The sequence below is a fragment of the Triticum urartu genome, chromosome 3, assembly GCF_003073215.2.
Source record: "Triticum urartu cultivar G1812 chromosome 3, Tu2.1, whole genome shotgun sequence".
In the NCBI taxonomy this organism is placed as follows: Eukaryota; Viridiplantae; Streptophyta; class Magnoliopsida; order Poales; family Poaceae; genus Triticum; species Triticum urartu.
Genome location: NC_053024.1, coordinates 597710950 through 597734691, shown reverse-complemented (window position 1 = coordinate 597734691; position 23742 = coordinate 597710950). Strand labels below are relative to the sequence as shown.

The window sequence follows — 23742 nt, the reverse complement described above, 5'->3', positions numbered from 1 at the left end:
CCTGACCGTGAAAGCCTCCTCCACCTGAACCGGCGCCCGGGCCATGAAAGCTGCATCCACCTGAACCGGCGCCAGGACCGTGACTTCCATCGAATGTATTTGAATTTTTAAATGCCCTCATGATTGTACATTCCTTCCACAGATGGGTGGCTGGCTTCTCCCGGGTGACGTGTCTTGGACAAGGTTCATTCAATAGTTGCTCAAGGGTGGGACCTGACCTGCCTGACCGAGGGGGTTGCCTGCCCTTACGTCGTTGATTGTTGCCCTGTGCATTGGTGTTAGCCACAAATTCCTCAGCCTTACATTTATTACCTCCTTGATTTGCCGGGTTATGCTGGTGACCCTTGTGGTTGTCGTTCTTCTTTCCCTTCCCTGTCTTTTCTTCATCAGACACAGGGTCCTTGGTACTATCAGAATCAGCATACTTGACGAGAACCGCCATCAACTGGCCCATGTCATTACAGTCACGTTTAAGCCACCCCAGCTTCTGCTTCAGAGGTTCAAAACGGCAATTTTTCTCCAACATTAAGACTGCCGAGCCGGCATCCATCTTATCAGATGAATGAATTATCTCCTTGACCTGGCGCACCCAATGGGTTGTGGACTCACCCTCCTCTTGTTTACAATTAGTCAGGTCCACGATTGACATAGGTTGTTTGCATGTGTCCTTGAAGTTCTGAATGAACCGGGCTTTTAACTCCGCCCATGAGTCGATGGAATTGGGGGGCAACCCTTTTAGCCAAGTATGAGCCGTTCCATCCAACATCATAGTGAAATACTTAGCCATTGCCACGTCGCTGACCTCCAATAGCTCCATAGCCATCTCATAACTCTCAATCCAGGCCCCAGGATGCAAATCGGCCGTGTAATTAGGCACCTTACGAGGCCCCTTGAAGTCATTTGGCAAACGCTCATTACGTATGGCCAGCACCAGGCAAGGGTCACCTCCGGTTCTCGTGGCCACTCCTGCCTCAACCGAGGTTGCTGGATAAGCCGGAAAAGTCTGATGAGCCGCCTGCTCCGCTGCCAATTGAACCGCTCGTTCAGCCTCTTGTCGGATCCTCTCCTGATCCGCTAAGTTAAGGGCTCCAGCCTGTACCGGCTCATGCATGTTGATGACCCACAAATATAGGGGATCTATCATAGTCCTTTCGATAAGTAAGAGTGTCGAACCCAACGAGGAGCAGAAGGAAATAATAAGCGGTTTCCAGCAAGGTATTCTCTGCAAGTACTGAAATAAGTGGTAACAGATAGTTTTGTGATAAGATAATTTGTAACGAGCAACAAGTAACAAAAGTAAATAAGGTGCAGCAAGGTGGCCCAATCCTTTTGTAGCAAAGGACAAGCCTGGACAAACTCTTATATGATGTAAAGTGCTCTCGAGGACACATGGGAATATCGTCAAGCTATTTTTCATCACGCTCATATGATTCGCGTTCGGTACTTTGATAATTTGGTATGTGGGTGGACCGGTGCTTGGGTACTGTCCTTACTTGGACAAGAATCCCACTTATAATTAACCTCTATTGCAAGCATCCGCAACTACAACAAAAGTATTAAGGTAAACCTAACCATAGCATGAAACATATGGATCCAAATCAGCCCCTTACGAAGCAACGCATAAACTATGGTTTAAGCTTCTGTCACTCTAGCAACCCATCATCTACTTATTACTTCCCAATGCCTTCCTCTAGGCCCAATTAATGGTGAAGTGTCATGTAGTCGACGTTCACATAACACCACTAGAGGAGAGACAACATACATCTCATCAAAATATCGAACGAATACCAAATTCACATGACTACTAATAGCAAGACTTCTCCCATGTCCTCAGGAACAAAAGTAACTACTCACAAAGCATAAACATGTTCATAATCAAAGGGGTATTAATATGCATATAGGATCTGAACATATGATCTTCCACCAATTAAACCAACTAGCATCAACTACAAGGAGTAATTAACACTACTAGCAACCTACTAGCACCAATCCCGGACTTGGAGACAAGAATTGGATACAAGAGATGAACTAGGGTTTTGAGATGAGATGGTATTGATGAAGATGTTGATGGAGGTTGCCCTCTCCCGATGAGAGGAGCGTTGGTGATGGCGATGGCGATGATTTCCCCCTCCGGGAGGGAAGTTTCCCCGGCAGAACAGCTCCGCTAGAGCCCTAGATTGGTTCTGCCAAGGTTCCGCCTCGTGGCGGCGGAGTTTCGTCCGAGAAGAAGGCTTTTGATTTTTTTCCCATCGAAATACTCCATATAGCAGAAGATGGCCGCCGGAGGGCCACCAGGGGGCCCACGAGGTAGGGGGCGCGCCCAGGGGGTAGGGCGCGCCCCCACCCTCGTGGGCAGGGTGTGCCCCCCTGGTGAAGTTCTTGCTCTCAGTATTTTTTATATATTTGGAAAACATCTTCCGTGAAGTTTCAGGACTTTTGGAGTTGTGCAGAATAGGTCTCTAATATTTGCTCCTTTTCCAGCCCAGAATCCCAGCTGCCGGCATTCTCCCTCTTTAAGTAAACCTGGTAAAATAAGAGAGAATAGGCATAAGTATTGTGACATAATGTGTAATAACAGCCCATAATGCAATAAATATTGATAGAAAAGCATGATGCAAAATGGACATATCAACTCCCCTAGGCTTAGACCTCGCTTGTCCTCAAGTGAACAGCCGAAATCGAAAAATATGTCCTAATGTTTAGAGATAGAGGTGTCGATAAAAATAAAATACGGACATGAGGGCATCATGATCATTCTTAGAACAGCAACTCATATAATTCTTTGTCATATAATCTCTAATTCTAGAGTAATAATTCAATCACAATATCAAGTATGAATTGTAAACTTCATTGAAAACTAACAAACTACAATCTCAGTCATTGAAGCAATTGCAATTTATCATAACATAGGAAAGAGTCAATGTATAAGAGTTTTTCAGCAAGTCCACATACTCAACTATCATATAATCTTTCACAATTGCTGACACTCACGCAATACTTATGGGTATGGAGTTTTAATCGAACACAGAGAAAGATAGGGGCTTATAGTTTTGCCTCCCAACATTTTACCTCAAGGGTAATGTCAACAATAATAGTTCATGAAAATTCACATCCAATTAGCCATATATACCAGGATCTTTCCAACATATTGTGCTTGCCAAAGGATAAAATGTAAAAAGGAAGGGTGAAGATCACCATGACTCTTATGCAATGTAGGAGATAAAAGTAAAAGATAGGCCCTTCGCAGAGGGAAGCAGAGGTTGCCATGCGCTTTTATGGTTGGATGCACAAAATCTTAATGCGAAAGAACGTCACTTTATATTGCCACTTGTGATATGGACCTTTATTATGCAGTCTGTCGCTTTTATTACTCCCATGTCACATGATCGTATAAAGCTTATTTCCTCCACACCAATCAATCATACATATTTAGAGAGCAATTTTTATTGCTTGCACCGATGACAACTTACTTGATGGATCTTACTCAATCCATAGGTAGATATGGTGGACTCTTATGGCAAGACTGGTTTAAGGGTATTTGGAAGCACAAGTAGTATCTCTACTTGGTGCAATGAATTTGGCTAGCATGAGGGGGAAAAGCAAGCTCATCATGTTGGAAGATCCAAGACAATATAATTTATCTCAGATGTAAGAAAACATAACCCATTACGTTGTCTTCCTTGTCCAATGTCAACTCTTTAGCATGTCATATTTTAATGAGTGCTCACAATCATAAAAGATATCCAAGATAGTATATTTATATGTGAAGACCTCTCTTTCTTTATTACTTCCTATTAATTGCAATGATGACCAAAACTGTGTTTGTCAACCCTCAACAACTTTTATTCATCATACTCTTTCTATGTGAGCTCATTACTCTCCATAATACTCACATGATCTCTTTGTTTCTTTTTATTTCTTTCTCTTTTCTTTTATTCCCTTAGGATCATGGCAAAATAATCAAGCCCTTGACTCAACACTAATCTTTATTATGTAGCTCACGGACTCGATTACATAGGAGGATAATAAAGCAAAACTCACGACTAAATCATACTAAGAACTTTTATTCTACTAGATCAAGATATTACCAAAAGGATCGAACTAAGAAAATGGTAAAGATAAAAGTGATGGTGATACGATACCGGGGCACTCCCCCAAGCTTGGCAGTTTCCAAGTGGAGTGCCCATACCCATGTGATTATGTCTCCTTTGTTGGTGAAGAAGGTGAGGATGTTGATGATTGATAGTCGCACATTGAGCGTAGGAGGTCTTCTAACTTGCGGATAATGCCCTTGAGTGCGATGATGTGCTCCTTCAACAAAATATTTTCACGTGTGAGATACTTATTTTGTATACAAGCTAACTCAATCATCTTGAAAGCGTCGATTTCTGTTGGGGTAAGAAGGTTGTGATCCAGTTGAAGGGTGTCTTCTGTTGCCGGAACTTGGTCCTCCATGGCCTTCTTGATCCCTTCAGCCTTGTTGATCTCCATGGGTTCTTCTCTCTTAAGATCTATCTTCATTAGCCAAGCATCGTTGCCCTCATGGTTGGAGGAGGAGGGAGATGACATAGTGCCTGGCTCTGACAACCCTGACAGAAAACAGCTTGAAACAAAGACAGGAGATTTTTGCGTGATACGGGAGTCAAAACCCCCGGGAGATTATATAATGAATTTTGACCGACCAAAATACGTGTCGTGTACGAAAACGGAGTCCGGAGAGCACACGAGGTGCCCACGAGGTAGGGGGTGCACCCAGTAGGGTAGGGCGCACCCTCCACCCTCGTGGAGGCCTCGTGTCCTTCCCGGACTGCTTCTTATTTTTCTATTTTTCTAAATATTCCAAAATAGAGAAATTTTGCCTTAAAAACTGTTTTGGAGTCGGTTTACTTACCGTACCACATACCTATTCCTTTTCAGAGTCTGAAACGTTCCAGAAAGTGTCCCTTGTGTATTCCTCCAAGGTTACGGTTTCAATAACATTAGTTTCAACATTTATGGGACTACCTGAGATATAATGTTTGATTCTTTGACCGTTCACCACCTTCGAAGTTGTTGATTTTTATGGCACCGGAACGGTAGACCTCCTCGATAATGTAAGGACCTTCCCATTTAGAGAGAAGTTTTCCTGCAAAAAATCTTAAACTAGAGTTGTATAACAATACATAATCACCTACATTAAACTCACGCTTTTGTATCCTTTTGTCATGCCATCTTTTAACTTTTTCTTTAAACAACTTGGCATTTTCGTAGGCTTGGGTTCTCCATTCATCAAGTGAGCTAATATCAAATAACCTCTTCTCACCGGCAAGTTTAAAATCATAATTAAGTTCTTTAATAGCCCAATAAGCCTTGTGTTCTAGTTCGAGAGGTAAGTGACATGCTTTTCCATAGACCATTTTATACGGAGACATACCCATAGAATTTTTATATGCAGTTCTATAGGCCCATAATGCATCATCTAGTTTCTTGGACCAATTCTTTCTAGACCTATTAACAGTCTTTTGCAAAATTAATTTAAGTTCTCTATTACTCAATTCTACTTGACCACTAGATTGAGGGTGATAAGGAGATGCAATTCTATGATTAACATCATATTTAGCAAGCATTTTACAGAAAGCACCATGAATAAAATGTGAACCACCATCAGTCATTAAATATCCAGGGACTCCAAATCTTCGAAAAATAACTTCTTTAAGCAATTTAATAGAAGTGTTATGATCAACACTACTAGTTGGAATAGCTTCTGCCCACTTAGTAACGTAATCAACAACAACTAAAATATGTGTATAACCATTAGAGGAAGGAAAAGGTCCCATATAGTCAAAGCCCCAAACATCAAATGGTTCAATAACAAGTGAATAATTCATAGGCATTTCTTGACGTCTACTAATATTACCAATTCTTTGACATTCATCACAAGATAAGACAAACTTACGGGCATCCTTGAAGAGAGTAGGCCAATAAAAACCAAATTGCAGTACCTTATGTGCAGTTCTATCTCCAGCATGGTGTCCTCCATAAGCTTCGGAGTGACACTTGCGTAGGATCTGTTCCTGTTCATGCTCAGGTACACAACATCTAATAACACCATCCACTCCTTCTTTATAAAGATGTGGGTCATCCCAAAAGTAATGCCTCAAATCATAGAAGAACTTTTTCTTTTGCTGGTATGTGAAACTAGGTGGTATAAACTTAGCAACAATGTAATTAGCATAATCAGCATACCATGGAGCAGTATGAGAAGCATTTATGACATTTAATTGCTCATCAGGAAAGCTATCATCAATAGGTAGTGGGTCATCAAGCACATTTTCTAACCTAGACAAGTTGTTTGCAATGGGGTTCTCAGCTCCTTTTCTATCAACAATATGCAAATCAAATTCTTGTAGCAAGAGAACCCATCTAATAAGTCTAGGTTTAGCATCTTTCTTTTCCATAAGATATTTAATAGCAGCATGATCAGTGTGAATAGTTACTTTAGAATCAACAATATAAGGTCTAAACTTATCACAAGCAAATACGACTGCTAAGAATTCCTTTTCAGTAGTAGCATAATTTCTTTGAGCATTGTCTAGAGTTTTACTAGCATATTGAATAACATTTAGTTTCTTATCAACTCTTTGTCCTAGAACAACACCTACAGCATAATCACTAGCATCACACATAATTTCAAAGGGTAAATTCCAATCAGGTGGCTGAACAATAGGTGGAGAAATGGTATATCAAATGCTTCTACACAATCATCATCAAAGACAAATGCTATATCTTTTTGTAATAAATTAGTCAGAGGCCGAGAGATTTTTGAGAAGTCCTTAATGAACCTCCTATAAAAACCGGCATGACCAAGGAAACTTCTTATACCTTTGATGTCCTTGGGACATGGCATCTTTTCAATAGCATCAACCTTGGCCTTATCAACTTCGATACCTCTTTCAGAAACTTTATGCCCCAAGACAATACCTTCATTAACCATAAAGTGGCACTTTTCCCAATTCAAGACAAGATTAGTTTCTTCACATCTCTACAAAACTCGATCAAGGTTGCTCAAGCAATCATCAAAAGAAGATCCATAGACGGAAAAGTCGTCCATGAAAACCTCACAAATCTTTTCACAAAAGTCAGAGAATATAGCCATCATGCATCTTTGAAAGGTAGCAGGTGCATTACTTAAACCAAAAGGCATACGTCTATAAGCAAAAGTACCAAAAGGGCATGTAAAAGTAGTCTTTGATTGATCTTTGGCTGACACAAGTATTTGACAGAAACCAGAATAACCATCTAGAAAGCAAAGATGTGTATGTTTGGACAATCTTTCTAGCATTTGATCGATAAAAGGTAAGGGGTAATGATCCTTTTTAGTAGCCTTATTTAATTTGCGGAAATCGATTACCATCCTATAACCTGTAATAATTCTTTGAGGAATCAATTCATCTTTATCATTAGGAACAACAATAATACCTCCCTTCTTAGGAACACAATGGACAGGACTTACCCACTGACTATCAGCAACGGGATAAATTATACCTGCCTCAAGGAGCTTTAGTATCTCCTTTCTTACCACTTCTTTCATTTTAGGATTCAGCCGGCGTTGATGATCACGAATTGGTTTAGCATCTTCTTCCAAATTAATTTTATGTTGACATAGAGTGGGACTAATGCCCTTAAGATCATCAAGAGTATACCCAATAGCAGCATGGTGCTTCTTCACAGTTTTCAATAATCTCTCTTCTTCATGCTCTGAAAGGTTAGCACTAATAATAACATGATATATCTTTTTCTCATCAAGATAAGCATATTTAAGAGTATCAGGTAATGGTTTAAGCTCAAACACGGGATCACCCTTGGGTGGAGGAGGATCCCCTAGGATTTCAATAGGTAAATTGTTTTTTAGAATAGGTTCCTGTTTAAAGAATACTTCATCTAATTCCCTTCTTTCATTCATAAACATATCATTTTCATGGTCTAGCAAGTATTGTTCTAAAGGATCACTAGGAGGTACGACAATAGAAGCAAGACCAATAATTTCATCCTTACTAGATAATTCTTCTTCACAGTGTTGTCTACTGAATTTAGAAAAATTAAATTCATGAGTCATATCATCTAAACCGATAGTAACATCTCTTTTGCAATCTATGGTAGCATTAACAGTATTTAAGAAGGGTCTACCAAATATAATGGGACAAAAGCTATCTTGTGGGGAACCAAGAACAAGAAAATCAGCAGGATATTTAGTTTTCCCACACAAGACTTCAACATCTCTAACAATTCCCATTGGTGAAATAGTATCTCTATTGGCAAGTTTAATTGTGACATCAATATCTTCCATCTCAGCAGGTGCAATATCATGCATAACTTCTTTGTATAAGGAACAAGGTATTGCACTAGCACTAGCACCCATATCACATAAGCCATGATAACAATGATCTCCTATTTTAACAGAAATAACAGGCATGCCTACCACAGGTCTAGGTTTATCTTTATCACAGGGTTTAGCAATTCTAGCAGTTTCATCACAGAAATAAATAACATGCCCATCAATATTATCAGACAAGAGATCTTTAACAATAGCAATATTACGTTCAACTTTAACTTGCTCAGGAGGTGTATATGTTTTAATATTGCTTTTACGAACTACAGTTGAAGCTTTAGCATGATCCTTTATCCTAATAGGGAAAGGTGGTTTCTCAACATAAGAAGTAGGAACAATAGGATCATTATAAGTGATAGTCTTTTCTTCAACTTTAATAGGTGCAACTACTTTTACTTCTATGGGAGGATGATATTTAAACCACTTCTCCTTGGGGAGATCAACATAAGCAGCAAAAGATTCACAGAAAGAAGCTACTATCTCAGAGTCAAGTCCATATTTAGTGCTAAATTTACGAAAAATATCGATATCCATAAAAGATTTAACACAATCAAAACTAGGTGTCATACCTGACTCCTTACCATTGTCGAGGTCCCAATCTTCAGAGTTGCGTTTAATTCTTTCCAATAAATCCCATTTGAATTCAATAGTCTTCATCACAAAAGAGCCTACACAAGAAGTATCAAGCATGGTGCGATTGTTACCAGAAAGCCGAGCATAAATTTTTTGAATAATCATTTCTCTTGAGAGCTCATGATTGGGGCATGAATATAACATTGATTTAAGCCTCCCCCAAGCTTGAGCGATGCTTTCTCCTTCGCGAGGCCAAAAATTATATATGTAATTGCGACCATGATGAACAAGATGCATAGGGTAAAACTTCTAATGAAATTCCAATTTCAATCGTTTGTAATTCCAAGACCTCATATCATCACATAGCCTATACCATGTCGATGCATCTCCCCTCAAAGATAAAGGGAAGACCTTCTTCTTAACAACATCTCTGGGTACACCTGCAAGCTTAAATAATCCACAAAGTTCATCCACATATATCAGATGTTCATCAGGATGTTTTGTTCCATCTCCTAAAAAAGGATTAGCTAGCAGTTTTTCTATCATACCCGCAGGAACTTCAAAGCAAGCATTTTCATTTTCATTTTCATTTTCAGTAGGTTGAGGAGCAACTCTTTGCTCTACTGGTTGGGATGTAGATACCCCGAACAAGTCCCTCAGAGGATTACTTTCCATGGTGACAAGTGACAGTAAATTTCAGCACACTATATAAATTTTTCCTTACCAAATTCCACCTACCAAAGGCGCTTCACTCCCCGGCAACGGCGCCAGAAAAGAGTCTTGATGACCCACAAGTATAGGGGATCTATCGTAGTCCTTTCCATAAGTAAGAGTGTCGAACCCAACGAGGAGCAGAAGGAAATAATAAGCGGTTTCCAGCAAGGTATTCTCTGCAAGTACTGAAATAAGTGGTAACAGATAGTTTTGTGATAATATAATTTGTAACGAGCAACAAGTAACAAAAGTAAATAAGGTGCAGCAAGGTGGTCCAATACTTTTGTAGCAAAGGACAAGCCTGGACAAACTCTTATATGATGTAAAGCGCTCCCGATGACACATGGGAATATCGTCAAGCTAGTTTTCATCACGCTCATATGATTCGCGTTCGGTACTTTGATAATTTGGTATGTGGGTGAACCGGTGCTTGGGTACTGTCCTTACTTGGACAAGCATCCCACTTATGATTAACCTCTATTGCAAGAATCCGCAACTACAACAAAAGTATTAAGGTAAACCTAACCATAGCATGAAACATATGGATCCAAATCAGCCACTTACGAAGCAACGCATAAACTAGGGTTTAAGCTTCTGTCACTCTAGCAACCCATCATCTACTTATTACTTCCCAATGCCTTCCTCTAGGCCCAATTAATGGTGAAGTGTCATGTAGTCGACGTTCACATAACACCACTAGAGGAGAGACAACATACATCTCATCAAAAAATCGAACGAATACCAAATTCACATGACTACTAATAGCAAGACTTCTCCCATGTCCTCAGGAACAAAAGTAACTACTCACAAAGCATAAACATGTTCATAATCAGAGGGGTATTAATATGCATATAGGATCTGAACATATGATCTTCCACCAATTAAACCAACTAGCATCAACTACAAGGAGTAATTAACACTACTAGCAACCTACTAGCACCAATCCCGGACTTGGAGACAAGAACTAGATACAAGAGATGAACTAGGGTTTTGAGATGAGATGGTGCTGATGAAGATGTTGATGGAGATTGCCCTCTCCCGATGAGAGGAGCGTTAGTGATGACGATGGCGATGATTTGCCCCTCCGGGAGGGAAGTTTCCCCGGCAGAACAGCTCCGCCAGAGCCCTAGATTAGTTCCGCCAAGGTTCCGCCTCGTGGCGGCGGAGTTTCATCCGAGAAGAAGGCTTATTCTTTTTTCCCATCGAAAGACTCCATATAGCAGAAGATGGCCACCGGAGGGCCACTAGGGGGCCCACGAGGTTGGGGGCGCGCCCAGGGGGGTAGGGCGCGCCCCCACCCTCGTGGGTAGGGTGTGACCCCCCTGGTGAAGTTCTTGCTCTCAGTATTTTTTATATATTTGGAAAACATCTTCGGTGAAGTTTCAGGACTTTTGGAGTTGTGCAGAATAGGTCTCTAATATTTGCTCCTTTTCCAGCCCAGAATCCCAGCTGCCGGCATTCTCCCTCTTTATGTAAACCTTGTAAAATAAGAGAGAATAGGCATAAGTATTGTGACATAATGTGTAATAATAGCCCATAATGCAATAAATATTGATATAAAAGCATGATGCAAAATGGACGTATCACCTGTGCGGCCGGTTGCGGAGTTGAGCATTGCTTGACATATCAGCTGAGTCCATATGCCTACTGTAGCTTGGGCTCCGGCTCGGGCAAGGGGTTGAATGGATTCTGTCTTGACTGTAGGAGTACGCATCCTGCTGCGCCAGAGCTGTTTGAAGAAGTTCTCTCACCCTTCGCGTTTCGATTGCCGCCGGAGAGTCGCCTTCCATCGGGAGAGCCGCCAAACGAGCCAATGCGGCAATGAGGTTTTCCAAGGGATTGGAGAAATGACCCAGTGGTGTTGGCACATAATGAGGCGGAGCGGTATGTACACGAGGTGGTTCCATGGCGCGCGGTTTGAACCGGTGCCCCGGATGTCGTGATCCGATTTGCCTCCGGCGGGTTACTTGTCCCGGCCCCAGGTGTATGAAAAAGATTCCTAGGATCGAGCATCAGAGGTAGACGTACTGAGTTTTCTGATGCCTTCTTCTCATGACCTTGTTTGACGCATTCAGATCCACCGAGAGCCGGAAAGTCTCCGCTTGAAGCTATTGAGCACGAGCGTCCAAGGCCGCCCGCTCCGCGACCATCCTGACCTCTTTAGCCGCTAAGTTTTCCTTGGCCTGTGGCATCTCTTCGTGCACCCGTGCCACCTTCGCATCATGCCGAACTTTATCCGCCGGTTCCACCACGGCAGTCAACAGGGTCGTCAGCTTATCCGTGAGGTCCATTAGTATCTGAGCTGGGGAGCGCACGGGGTCTCCTGACCCGGCTGCTGCTGACCCGGTGGTCGTTGCTGCCGCAGCCGTGGAGTTCTGCCTGGGCTGGGTGCCTGCCATGAAAACTCCAGCTCAATTTGGCAGCTCAAAGGGGTCCGGAATACTGCTGCCATCGGAACAGCCCCCAAGCATGCCCTCCTGCAGCTGATACAACGAGTCCGTCTCGCCTGTTGATGACGTAGCGTACGAACAGATGGCCGTCTCACCGCCATCCACTGATCCTTCTGAGTATTCACCTCCATGGATGCAACCCACAAAAGCATGGTTTACGGCGGGTCGAGCCTAGGCGGGTCTTGCACGCTGAGCCGTCTCGATGATGTTGGTGCAGATGTCTGGCTCAGGGCCTGATTCGCCGATCCGGCCGATGAAGACATGAATCCCGCCGAAGGGGACCCGGTACCCGTACTCAGTTGAGCCGGCCTCGGGGCCCTAGCCTTCGTCGTCGATGTAGAGCTTGCCGCGACGACTCTTGGTCATCCATCCCACAACGTATCCCTTGAGCCCTTCGAAGCTGCCCTTCAAGAACTCAAATCCACCGTGCGTTGGCCCCACGGTGGGCGCCAACTGTCGTGGAATTGTCACGGCAGATGTCCTAGCAAAAGGACTTAGTCGTAGGGCCATCACAACTAGGAAGCTTAAAGGGGTTAATCGAGACAAAGGACATGAGAGGTTTTATACTAGTTCGGCCCCTTACGATGAAGGTAAAAGCCTACGTCTAGTTGTGTTGATATTGCTGGGGTTTTGATCACCAAGAGGCTAGTTCGCCGGCTTGGTTCTCAATCTCTTGTTTCTTGCCCTAAGCCGCCACCGGGTCGTCCCCTTATATACACGGGTTGACGCCTGGCGGCCTACAGAGTCTCGGCCGGCTCATAAAGTGTGTCCGGCTTGGTGACTTCTTTTACATGCCTTTCCTTACAAGTCTTTCCTTACATACGGTGGTTTACAATATTGGGCCTTAAGCCACCTCTAGGCCTTTAGGCCTTCTATAAGATTTAATAAACTATCGCCTTGAATGTTTACTGGGCTTCCTTTGTGACCCGCCATTGGAGCTGACCCGGCCCCTCCTGGGCGGGTCATAACTGATAGCTATATCCCCAACAGATTGAGTCTTTAAGGGTTTGAGAGCACTTGATGCATGTCTTGCACGTGCTTATCTGTGGTGACAATGGGATATCATGTGATCCACTTGATGTATGTTTTGGTGATCAACTTGCAAGTTCCGTGACCTCGTGAACTTATGCATAGGGGTTGGCACACGTTTTTGTTTTGACTCTCTGGTAGAAACTTTGGGGCACTCTTTGAAGTTCTTTGTGTTGGCTGAATAGATGAATCTGAGATTGTGTGATGCATATCGTATAATCATACCCATGGATACTTGAGGTTACATTGGAGTATCTAGGTGACATTAGGGTTTTGGTTGATTTGTGTCTTAATGTGTTATTCTAGTACGAACTCTATGATAGATTGAACGGAAAGAATAGCTTCGTGTTATTTTACTACGGACTCTTGAATAGATTGATCAGAAAGAATAACTTTGAGGTGGTTCCGTACCCTACAATAATCTCTTCGTTTGTTCTCCGCTATTAGTGACTTTGGAGTGACTCTTTGTTGCATGTTGAGGGATAGTTATATGATCCAATTATATTATTATTGTTGAGAGAACTTGCACTAGTGAAAGTATGAACCCTAGGCCTTGTTTCAACGCATTGCAATACCGTTTGTGCTCACTTTTATCACTTGTTACCTTGCTGTTTTTATATTTTTAGATTACAAAAACCTATATCTACCATCCATATTGCACTTGTATCACCATCTGTTCGTCGAACTAGTGCACCTATACAATTTACCATTGTATTGGGTGTGTTGGGGACACAAGAGACTCTTTGTTATTTGGTTGCAGGGTTGTTTGAGAGAGACCATCTTCAACCTACGCCTCCCACGGATTGATAAACCTTAGGTCATCCACTTGAGGGAAATTTGCTACTGTCCGACAAATCTCTGCACTTGGAGGCCCAACAACGTCTACAAGAAGAAGGTTGCGTAATAGACATCAGCCATCATCTACTGTTCCTCTCTCTGTCCTGCTTCCAGCGATCCCACCCCGACGACCGTGTGCACGTTTGGTCGATCCTGCCGGGAGAATGTTAATAAGGATTTTGGGAAGCGTCTCGACATGATTGCTCCCGATTCATCCCCGACTCTGTCCTCATCTTCTTCCACTACTTCTCCTGCATCGATACCATGGTCGAAGACACCACCGCAAAGAAGAAGGCCACGGACGATGTCGAGGCTGCTGGCGCCGCCACCGCGTTAGCCTGGCCAACCGGTGGGTATGATTTGTCATCCCTCGTTTACTCGTTCATGTGCTAGTCGTATATATTGTGTTCATAGATGCTTCGTTTCTATGTACTATATGTGCTGACATGCTTAGGTATTGGTATGAGTTGCATACCATATTTGTCATGCTTACTATTTACTTGTGGATTAGTCTAATCGAAAAGGTGCCGGTATTTCCAACAATCCAAAACCCTTATTTTAGACACTTTTTGATTCAAGGCTTTATCGCTACTCTGAAACTAGAAAAGTTTACCGAAACGCATTTTAAGCGTTGGAAGACAAGGACCACCTTGTGGCTCACAACGATGAATGTGATGGGTTGGTGGTGTGTCTCCCACGGAAATGATTGCTCCTGATCAGGAGAAGGCATTTAGGGACGCAGCCGCCATCTTTGAGGTAGCAGTTTTGAGTGTGATCGGAGACAACTTGGTTGACGCATATATTCATACGCGCACCGCCAAAAACTTGTGGGATGCGCTCAAAGTTAAGTTCGACACAACCGATGCTGGAAGCGAACTATATGATATGGAGCAGTTCCATGATTACAGGATGGTTGATAACTGTTCTGTATTGGACCAGGCTCATGAGCTATAATGCATTGCTAAGGAGTTGGAGCTCCTGAAGTGTGAGTTACTAGAGAAGTTTATTGCGGATTGCATCATTGCAAAAGTTCCTCCTGGATGGAGGAACTTTGCTACTTCTCTCAAGCACTTGAGACGTGAATTCTCTGTTGAGGATGTCATCGGCCATCTAAGTGTTGAGCAGAACTCGGGAAGCAAATGACTCAGACGTGAAAGGGTTAGAGGGTTCTTCTAGCGCAAATGTGGTGCAAAAGAATTTTCACAAGTTCAACGGAAAGAACATTGTCCAGCAGAATACTACCTTCAAGAAGAGGGGTAAGAAGAAAGACAAAAAGAGAGATGGTTGCTTTACTTGTGGGTTCAGAGGAACATTGGGCAAACAAGTTCCCAAACAACTACAAGAGGCCAGGCCAGGACTCCAAGTCTGTCAATGTGACTACGAGCAACAATGATGGTGCATCTGGGTATGGTAATCTGTTTACCATACTTTCAATTTGTCAGTCCACTGATTGGTGGGTTGACACAGGTGCAAATATTCATGTGTGTGCTGATATGTCTTTGTTATCTACTTACCAGGTCGAACGAGACTGCTCCATTTGATGGGGAATGGCTTGCATGCTTCTGTTTATGGTGTTGGCATGGCAAATCTGAAGTTTACTTAAGGAAAGATCGTGCAACTGAAGAACGTGGAGCATGTCCCCGCCATCAAGAAGAATCTTGTTAGTGGCTCCCTTCTATGTAAAGAAGGGTTTAAGTTAGTATTTGAGCCCAATAAAGTAGTCGTATCTCGGTATGGACTGTTTGTTGGAGAAGGATATGATTGCGGAGCTTTGTTCCGCCTTTCCCTAGCGGATTTCTGTAATAAAGTTGTGAACCAAATTCATTCTAACTTGAACGAATCTGAGGTTTGGCATTCATGTCTTTGTCACATTAATTTTGGTTGTATGACGGGCTAGCTAAGATGGATTTAATCCCAAGTTTCACTTTAGCCAAAGGCTCTAAGTGTCATTTGTGTGTGCAAGCAAAGCAACCTCGTAAGCCTCACAAGCCTGCGAAGGAGAGACATCTGGCACCACTAGAGCTCATACATTCAGATCTATGCGAGATGAATGGTGTGTTGACTAAAGGTTGAAAGAAATATTTCATGACGTTGATTGATGAGTCCACTAGATTCTCATATGTGTATTTGTTAAATACTAAGGACGAGGCTCTATACTAAGGCAGAAGTTGAGAACAAACTTGAAAATAAATAAATAAACGAGTTTGGTCTGATCGTGGTGGACAGTACTTTTCTAATGAATTAAATTTATTTTGTGCAGACCATGGTATTATTCATGAGAGTACGCTTCCCTATTCACCCTAGTCGAACGGGGTTTCCGAACAGAAAACCGTACTCTGACAGATTTGGTTAACGCCATGTTAGATACATCAGATTTATCAAGGGCATGGTGGGGGAGGCTCTATTGACATCATGTCATGTCCTGAATGAAGTTTCATGAAGGATAATGAGACTACTCCCTATGAGCAATGGGAAAAAACTACACTCTCTTACTTGCGCACTTGGGGTTGTTTGGTTAAAGTCAATGTACCGATAACTAAAAAGCGTAAGTTGGGATCAAAGACTGTGGACTGCATTTTTCTAGGCTATGCCAAGCATAGCGGCGGCTATAGATTTCTAGTGGTGAAATCTGATGTACATGATGTGAAGGTCGGTACGATGATGGAGTCTAGAGATGCTACATTCTTTGAGGATATTTTCCCCATGAGATATATACAAAGCACTTCTAGACTGGAATCTGATGAGACTCCTGAACCTGCCATTCCGATGGAATATTATGAGCACAAAAGTGATGAAAGTTCCATGGAGGATGACGAGAAAGCTCCTGTTAGGAGTAAGGGACAGATGACTGCAAAGTCCCGTGGTGATGATTTCCTCGTGTACCTCGTGGATGACAACACTCCCAGTTCCATCTCCAAAACTTATGCATCACCGATGCTGACTACTGGAAGGATGTAGTCTGTAGCGAGATGGATTCCATCTTGGCTAACGGGACATCGGAAATCACTGATCATCCTTATGGTTGCCAACCATTGAGATGTAAGTGGGTGTTCGAAAAGAAGCTTAGGCTCGATGGTACTATTGAGAAGTACAATGCTAGGCTTGTGGCCAAGGGTTATACCCTGAAAAATGAAGAAGATTTATTCGATACTAACTTACATGTGGCTAGACTGACAACCATTCGAGTATTACTCTCGTTGTCTGCCTTGCATGGTCTTCCCGTTCATCAAATGGATGTTAAGATGACTTTCCTTAACGGAGAGCTAGTCGAGGAAATTTACATGCAACAGCCAGATGGCTTTGTAATAAATGGTTAGGAAAGAAAGGTGTGCAAACTATTGATATCTTTGTATGGTCTGAAACAAGCGCCTAAGCAATAGCATGAGAAGTTCAATACAACTTTGATATCTGCTGACTTTGTTGTTAATGAAGCCGACAAATGTGTATACTATCGCTATGGTGGGGCCGAAGTAGTTATACCGTGTCTGTATGTTGATGACATATTGATATTTGGAGCCCACCTCAAAGTCATTGAGGAGGTCAAGGCTTTTCTATCTCATAACTTTGAGATGAAAGACCTGGGTGTGGCTGATGTTATCTTGGACATCAAACTACTGAGAGATAATGAGGATGGAATTACACTTTTGCAATCCCACTATGTTGAGAAGATTTTGAGCCGTTTTGGATATTCGGACTGCAAACCTTCAGCAACACCATATGATCCTAATGTGTAGATTTGAAAATTCGAAGGCACGACTGTAGATCAATTGAGATATTCTCAAATGATTGGTCACTCATGTACCTAGCTTGTGCTACTCGGCCTCACATATCATTTGCTGTGTGAAAACTGAGTCGGTTTGTTTCCAATCCGGGAGTTGTGCAGTGGCATGCTGTTGAGCGAGTCATGCGTTATTTGCAAGGTACCGTGAACTACATAATTCACTATTCTGGGTACCCGATGATACTTGAAGGGTATAGTGATTCAAATTGGATATCTGACGTTGATGAGATGAAAACTACAAGTGGATATGTATTCACACTTGGTGATGGTGCTGCTTCCTGGAAGTCTTGCAAGCAGACGATCTTAACGAGATCGACTATGGAAGCAGAACTCACAACATTAGACACATCATGTGTCGAAGCAGAATGGCTTCGAGAGCTTCTGATGGATTTGCTAGTGGTTGATAAGCCAATGCCGGCTATCGTTATGAACCGTGACAACCAAACAACGATTGCCAAGGCTAAAAGTTCAAAGGACAACATGCAATCCATGAAGCACATATGAAGAATATTAAAATATGTCAGACATTCTAGAAACTCCGGAGTAATAGCGTTGGATTACATCCAAGCGGCTAAGAATCTGGCGGATCCCTTTATGAAAGGGGTATCATGGATTGTGATAGAAAATGCATCGAGGGAGATGGGTATGAGACCCACGTAAGTTGCCATGGGGGTAACCCAACCTATGTGACCGGAGATCCCATGAATTAGGACCTGGGCAACAATCTAGCAGTCAACTGAGGAGAGTATTCTTACTAATCCACTCTGTTAGAGATGCACTACTCTCGTAATCTGTAAGGCAGGCTGACTTTGGTCTTAATGTGTTATAAGCTTGTGTAAGCAAGATGCTACCCTACAGAGCATTCTTTGGAGGAACACACCTATGTGAGCTAGACTGTTGGTGAGTGGTCACAGTATATGAGATTGAGTGATCTCTAGGAAGCTCATGAGAAGGGAAGGAGTATGACTAATAAGCTCCACCGGTGGGGTTTAGCCTTAGGCAACCACGTATTAGCTAACAGTAGGTGAAACTTCTGCACGCTAAACTGACAATTCAAGGCATAGTCCATTGTTCAGTTGTGAACAAGTCTAATTCTGTTGCTCTAGGTGGAAGTTCAATTTAACAGTCTCCACTGAAAATTCTGGTATATCAAACGTTTTTTGGAACAGTTAACAAACTTATGTGCCTCGAGATCTGGTGGGGGGTTGTTAGATTATAGATGAGTTTTAGCCCATATAAGACAATAATCCCTGGTTAATCTCTAAGACCCATTTAGGTGCATGCCAAGTGATGGGAAATTTAGTACCATACTGCTATAGTAGTAAGATTGAGACCCCTTTATAAGGGCTGCTCTACCACATGCCATTGGGAGCTCGGGAACAGGAGTTGTACACACGCGTTCCTCCTCCTCTGCCATCCGCCTCACCTCGTCACGACTCGCGCGCCACGGTTTGCGTGAATGAGTCGAGTCGAGCCTTATTTTTCCTCTCTCTGTGCTGCTTCTAGCGAGCCCAACCCGACTACCGCGTGCACGGTTGGTCGGGAAAGCAGGTGCCTCCGGAACCCTGTCGTTCGATATCCTTCCCGAGAGAACGGCAATAAGGTTTTTAGGGAGTATCTCGATGCGACTGCTCCCGATCCATCCCGTCCTCCTCTGCTTCCACTACTTCCCCTGCATCGACACCAAGGTCGAAGACGGCACCGCGAAGAAGAAGGCCACGAACGACAGCGAGGCTGTTGCTGACACTGTCGCGTTAGCCTGGCGAACCGTTAGGTATGATCTGTTCATCCCTCGTTTACTCATTCATGTGCTAGCCGTATATGTTGTGTTCATAGATGTTTCATTTCTATGTACTATACGTGCTCACATATTTAGGTATCAGTATGAGTTGCATACCGTATTTGTCATGCTTACTGTTTACTTGTGGATTAGTCTAATCGAAAAGGTGCTGATATTTCCAACAGTCGGTTCCTATCTCCATCGTCTACTCCTGTGACTAGAGGGGTTGGGGACCCCGGCGATTCGCCCCAACCCATGGGTAGGCAGCTTCGTGTGTGGGCGTCGTTGCCTCTGGCCATAATGACAACAATGCATACAAGAATAATGCCCGAGTACAATCCCACCTCAACATCGTCCATGGCCGTGTCGAGGAGCCAGTGGGCTCAGTCTTCCATCGATCCTTCTGGTCGACGGTTTTATGTCTTTCCCCAAGGTTATCATCCCTGTCGACATCACCGACAGATGAGAGTGGATGGTGGTTTGAGATCTGGGCCTGAGGATTGATGGTGGTAAATCTGGCGCTCGACTTTGACGATGCAGATGGCTGACGGTGGCTCCTCGGTGATGCGCAACAGTGGCAAAGGCCTTACCGACATTGGGCTTCTTCATAGACTCGCAACTCCCTTATTAGCTATGGCTCTCCTCCGAGCCTAACGATAAGTTAGGGGCGACGATGGCATACACAAGATTACCTAAGGACTCCTTTGTAATTTTATTTTCTTATTAGATGGGGTTCCCTACAAACTTCTAAAGACATGTGCCATCACTTGACCCTTCTCGTCAGTTCCACTTTCGTTCATTGTATTCTGCTTGTTTGCGATTAATGGTACACACATTTGCCTAAAAAACTTGTTGGGCAAAAACTCCATGAAATTGCCTTGTGAGAATACTTTAATACATCAATTAAAATGTAAAAAATACTAGCCTATGAACTAAACTCGCGGGTATAATTTAGTCCAAAGGCAAGACAACTCAGCCTTATCCTGCCTCATGGTGTGCCACACTGGCTAGTCATTCACGCACGTCACACGTGTCAAATTCCTCCAATCCAAATTAATTGACACTCACCTAGCACAACTTTGTTATTTTGCAATTAACTCTGAATTTTTTTTGTCAAGTTGTGACCTTCGACCCTCACCCTAGTGTGACGAATCGGGTGCTGCCTAAGGGCCCTGCAATAACATGCTCTGTGCTCCCTCTTAACATACAGTCACCAAACAACTCTAATTATATATACTCACTATGTCTACACTTAGCATATCTCAGAGGAACAACCATACCAAAATTGTGCAGGCTACCAAACACACCCTATATGAACAAACATAGAGGCTTTGCGTTAACGTGGATCTGAAGAAATAGTGAGGAAGAAACTCAGAGTACACAAACAGCCCAATCTAAAAACTAGTGCAAAATGTAGATAACTAAGCCAACAGATACAAAGAACTGCCACCATACATAATCATAGTAAATTGCTTCACGGTATTATTTATCATTTCACAAGACAAACGCTAAAGTGATAGAATATTATGAACAAGAGCCTAAAATACACCACTAATTACATCAAAATTGTCTAAGAACGATCCACAATTGGCAGGTAGTTGTCACAAGGATTCTGTGGTACAACAATAGATGATGGTTGTCAGATAAGCTATTGTTAAATCATCTGCGACTACCGCTGCAATAGCAAGACTGGATGCAGCTTAGGTGTAATGGGAAGACATGATCTATGACATACCCTTTTCTCCGAGTGCTGCCTTTAATTGTTTTTTGTGTTGGCTGGTAGAAGAAAACAACGGAGTGAGTGGTGGGGAGGAAATTTCACTGCTCTCTCGGCTACTTCTGGCCTCAAGCAACTTATTGACTGTAATGAGGGGTGTTCTCTGGCTGTTCGAGGGTATGGAGAAACTGCGAGCCAAGGAAGCAGGTGGCCGCGGAAGCGGCGAGGCTGTCTGCGACGCTGTTGGCGAGGCACGGACAGGTGCTGTAGGAGCTTGGCGCTTTGATACCAAAGGACCGGAGTAGCCAACTAGACCACAAGGCCGGAGGGGCTCAACATTGGCTGGAGGCCTAGGCAGCTCATGAACCTCACTGATTTTGGGGGATACTATTGAAGGTGGGAACATCTTGGGTGAAACTGGTGACGGCTGCCTAGCATGAACACACGACTTGGATATCATCGCATGAGGACGGCCCATGGATGACTTGGGATCAGGCTTGCTTGATCCTGCTTTGCTTGGAATCGGACCAGACCAGGACTCTCTCTTTAACTTCTTACTAAAATCAGAGTTTGATGGCAGTTTAATGGGACCACTATGCATGGTGCTCGCCTTGTAATCTTTCGCCGGTGGAGATGAATGCCACAAGTTGGCTGCAGCGCCATCTTTACTTCCGAAAAAATGCGCGGAATGATGAGACCTGTGAACAGCTGCTGATCTGGGATAGTCATCATCCGCTGGTGTTGGGAGTTTGTATGAGTGCCGGGCTGAAGATGGCCGGATTTGCCGAAGCCTCTCTGTTTGATCGACAAAATTGTCAGCAAACATTGGAGCTGAATGTGTGATGATCTCAGGCTTCACTTGTGGAGCTGCTGCTTCTGCCTTCAGTAGCTTCACCTCTTCCTGCATATGAGCAGATAGGAATACTAAAAACTTCAGAGTATGCACACAGAACGATCTTTAAGCTGGTAAACGGTAGTAGTATAGGTCTGTTTGTCCAGGCTATAAATATGGACACGGCTAGGAAATTGCAATGTTTTACCAGTGAGCATTAGTAAGTGGAAGCTCACCTGCTTGATCTCTTTTATTGGCGTTGGGGAAGTCCTCAGGTCTCCTTTATCCAACTGTACATAGAAAGCAGATGTATAAATTAAACAGATAGTACAAGATATTTATTTATACATATAACAAATAAATAATGTTGAAATATTAGAATTAACGTGTGCGAAATATCACCAAGGTGAATATTGTTCTAATCGTAGCAACAACAACATTTATACGTTTGCACCGTGCGGTTGGAGATTAACCTAACTCAAATATTACAACTAGCTTACTTACACATTGTGCTGCTTGTGCACCATGTGCGACCAAATATTAATATCAGGAATACATTGGCACATACAGTATGTAATAAAATGGAAGCTCTAGATATGAGGCAGCGACATTGTGGAGAAGTGTAAGGCGCATAGAAACCGGGTGACTTACATCCATTGAACCTCTCGAAGCAATAAAATCTTGGTCTCTATCATTTATTTCATAGTCGAAACTCAGTTCTCTGTCATCACTACAAGTCTCTTGGTAAGAGCTGGAGCCATCGTTGTCAGATTCATTATCCTCAAGGCCGGTGAACTGATAGTCAATGTGCTGTTTCTCAGCTATTGCTTTTACATGGGGTTCAAGTGCCTCAAGGCACTTGAGTCCTCTCCTGAAAAAAATTAGCTGAATGTCCAAGCAATGTGCCTAGTTAGGTTATGTGCCACTCACTGTCAGGAAAACAATGGACAGCTTTATGGAGAAAGGGTTAGCCCACCTGAGAAGCATGATGGCGAGCAGCCTGTGTTAAAAGACTATGGAATTGCCCCTGCTTCAGAGATTTCAAGCGAAATATGAACAACGCTGCATCCTCTTGGTATTCAACAAGTGAATCTTGCAGTTGTTCTGCAGAAAACGATTCGACTTTTGAATTCTTTGACTGTCCTTTTTGTCCATAAGATGCCCTCATGACTTCGTACGCCTCCCTGTATGAAAAGGTAACACTTTAAAAGACGAATCTCAATGATGAACGCAAAATAAGATCATGTTGGTTATGTTAAAACCTTTTCGTGTCACATTGGTGCTTCATTTCCTGCATCAATGTGAAGAAAACAAAAGGCATACCATGTCAAAAATTGGTGTAAACTGAGATGTTTGTTCTGTATATGACAGATGTTTCCTGTGAACAAATTTGAGGATTTACGGTCTTGTAAAAGTTAACGAATATTAGTGGAGGTGTGGATAACATTTGTAATATTCAAACGAGTGTATCGAATTGTGGAAAGGTTATAGAGGAAATTTTAAATGCCAAACCTCCACGGTTTGTAGCTCCTTGAGAAGAGATTCCGATGGGGTAGTGATTGTATGAATGATATGTGTACGCTGATAAGCAAATTTTGAAGCATGTCAGCAGATTATAAATTCTAACTGCATTAAACAAATCTAATGAATGTCAAATGTTC

At 42.8% G+C, this 23742-nt stretch overlaps 1 protein-coding gene across 1 annotated transcript; it reads right to left on the bottom strand.

Moving 5' to 3' along the window:
- Positions 1-20966: 20966 nt before the first annotated feature.
- On the bottom strand, positions 20967-23674 carry LOC125547004 (uncharacterized protein At2g33490-like; the record flags this gene model as incomplete). Its single annotated transcript, XM_048711062.1, has 6 exons — positions 20967-22150; positions 22318-22371; positions 22733-22966; positions 23058-23265; positions 23344-23372; positions 23594-23674. Coding segments are annotated over 6 exons (1500 nt in total), but the record flags the coding sequence as incomplete, so codon positions are not given.
- Positions 23675-23742: the final 68 nt, after the last annotated feature.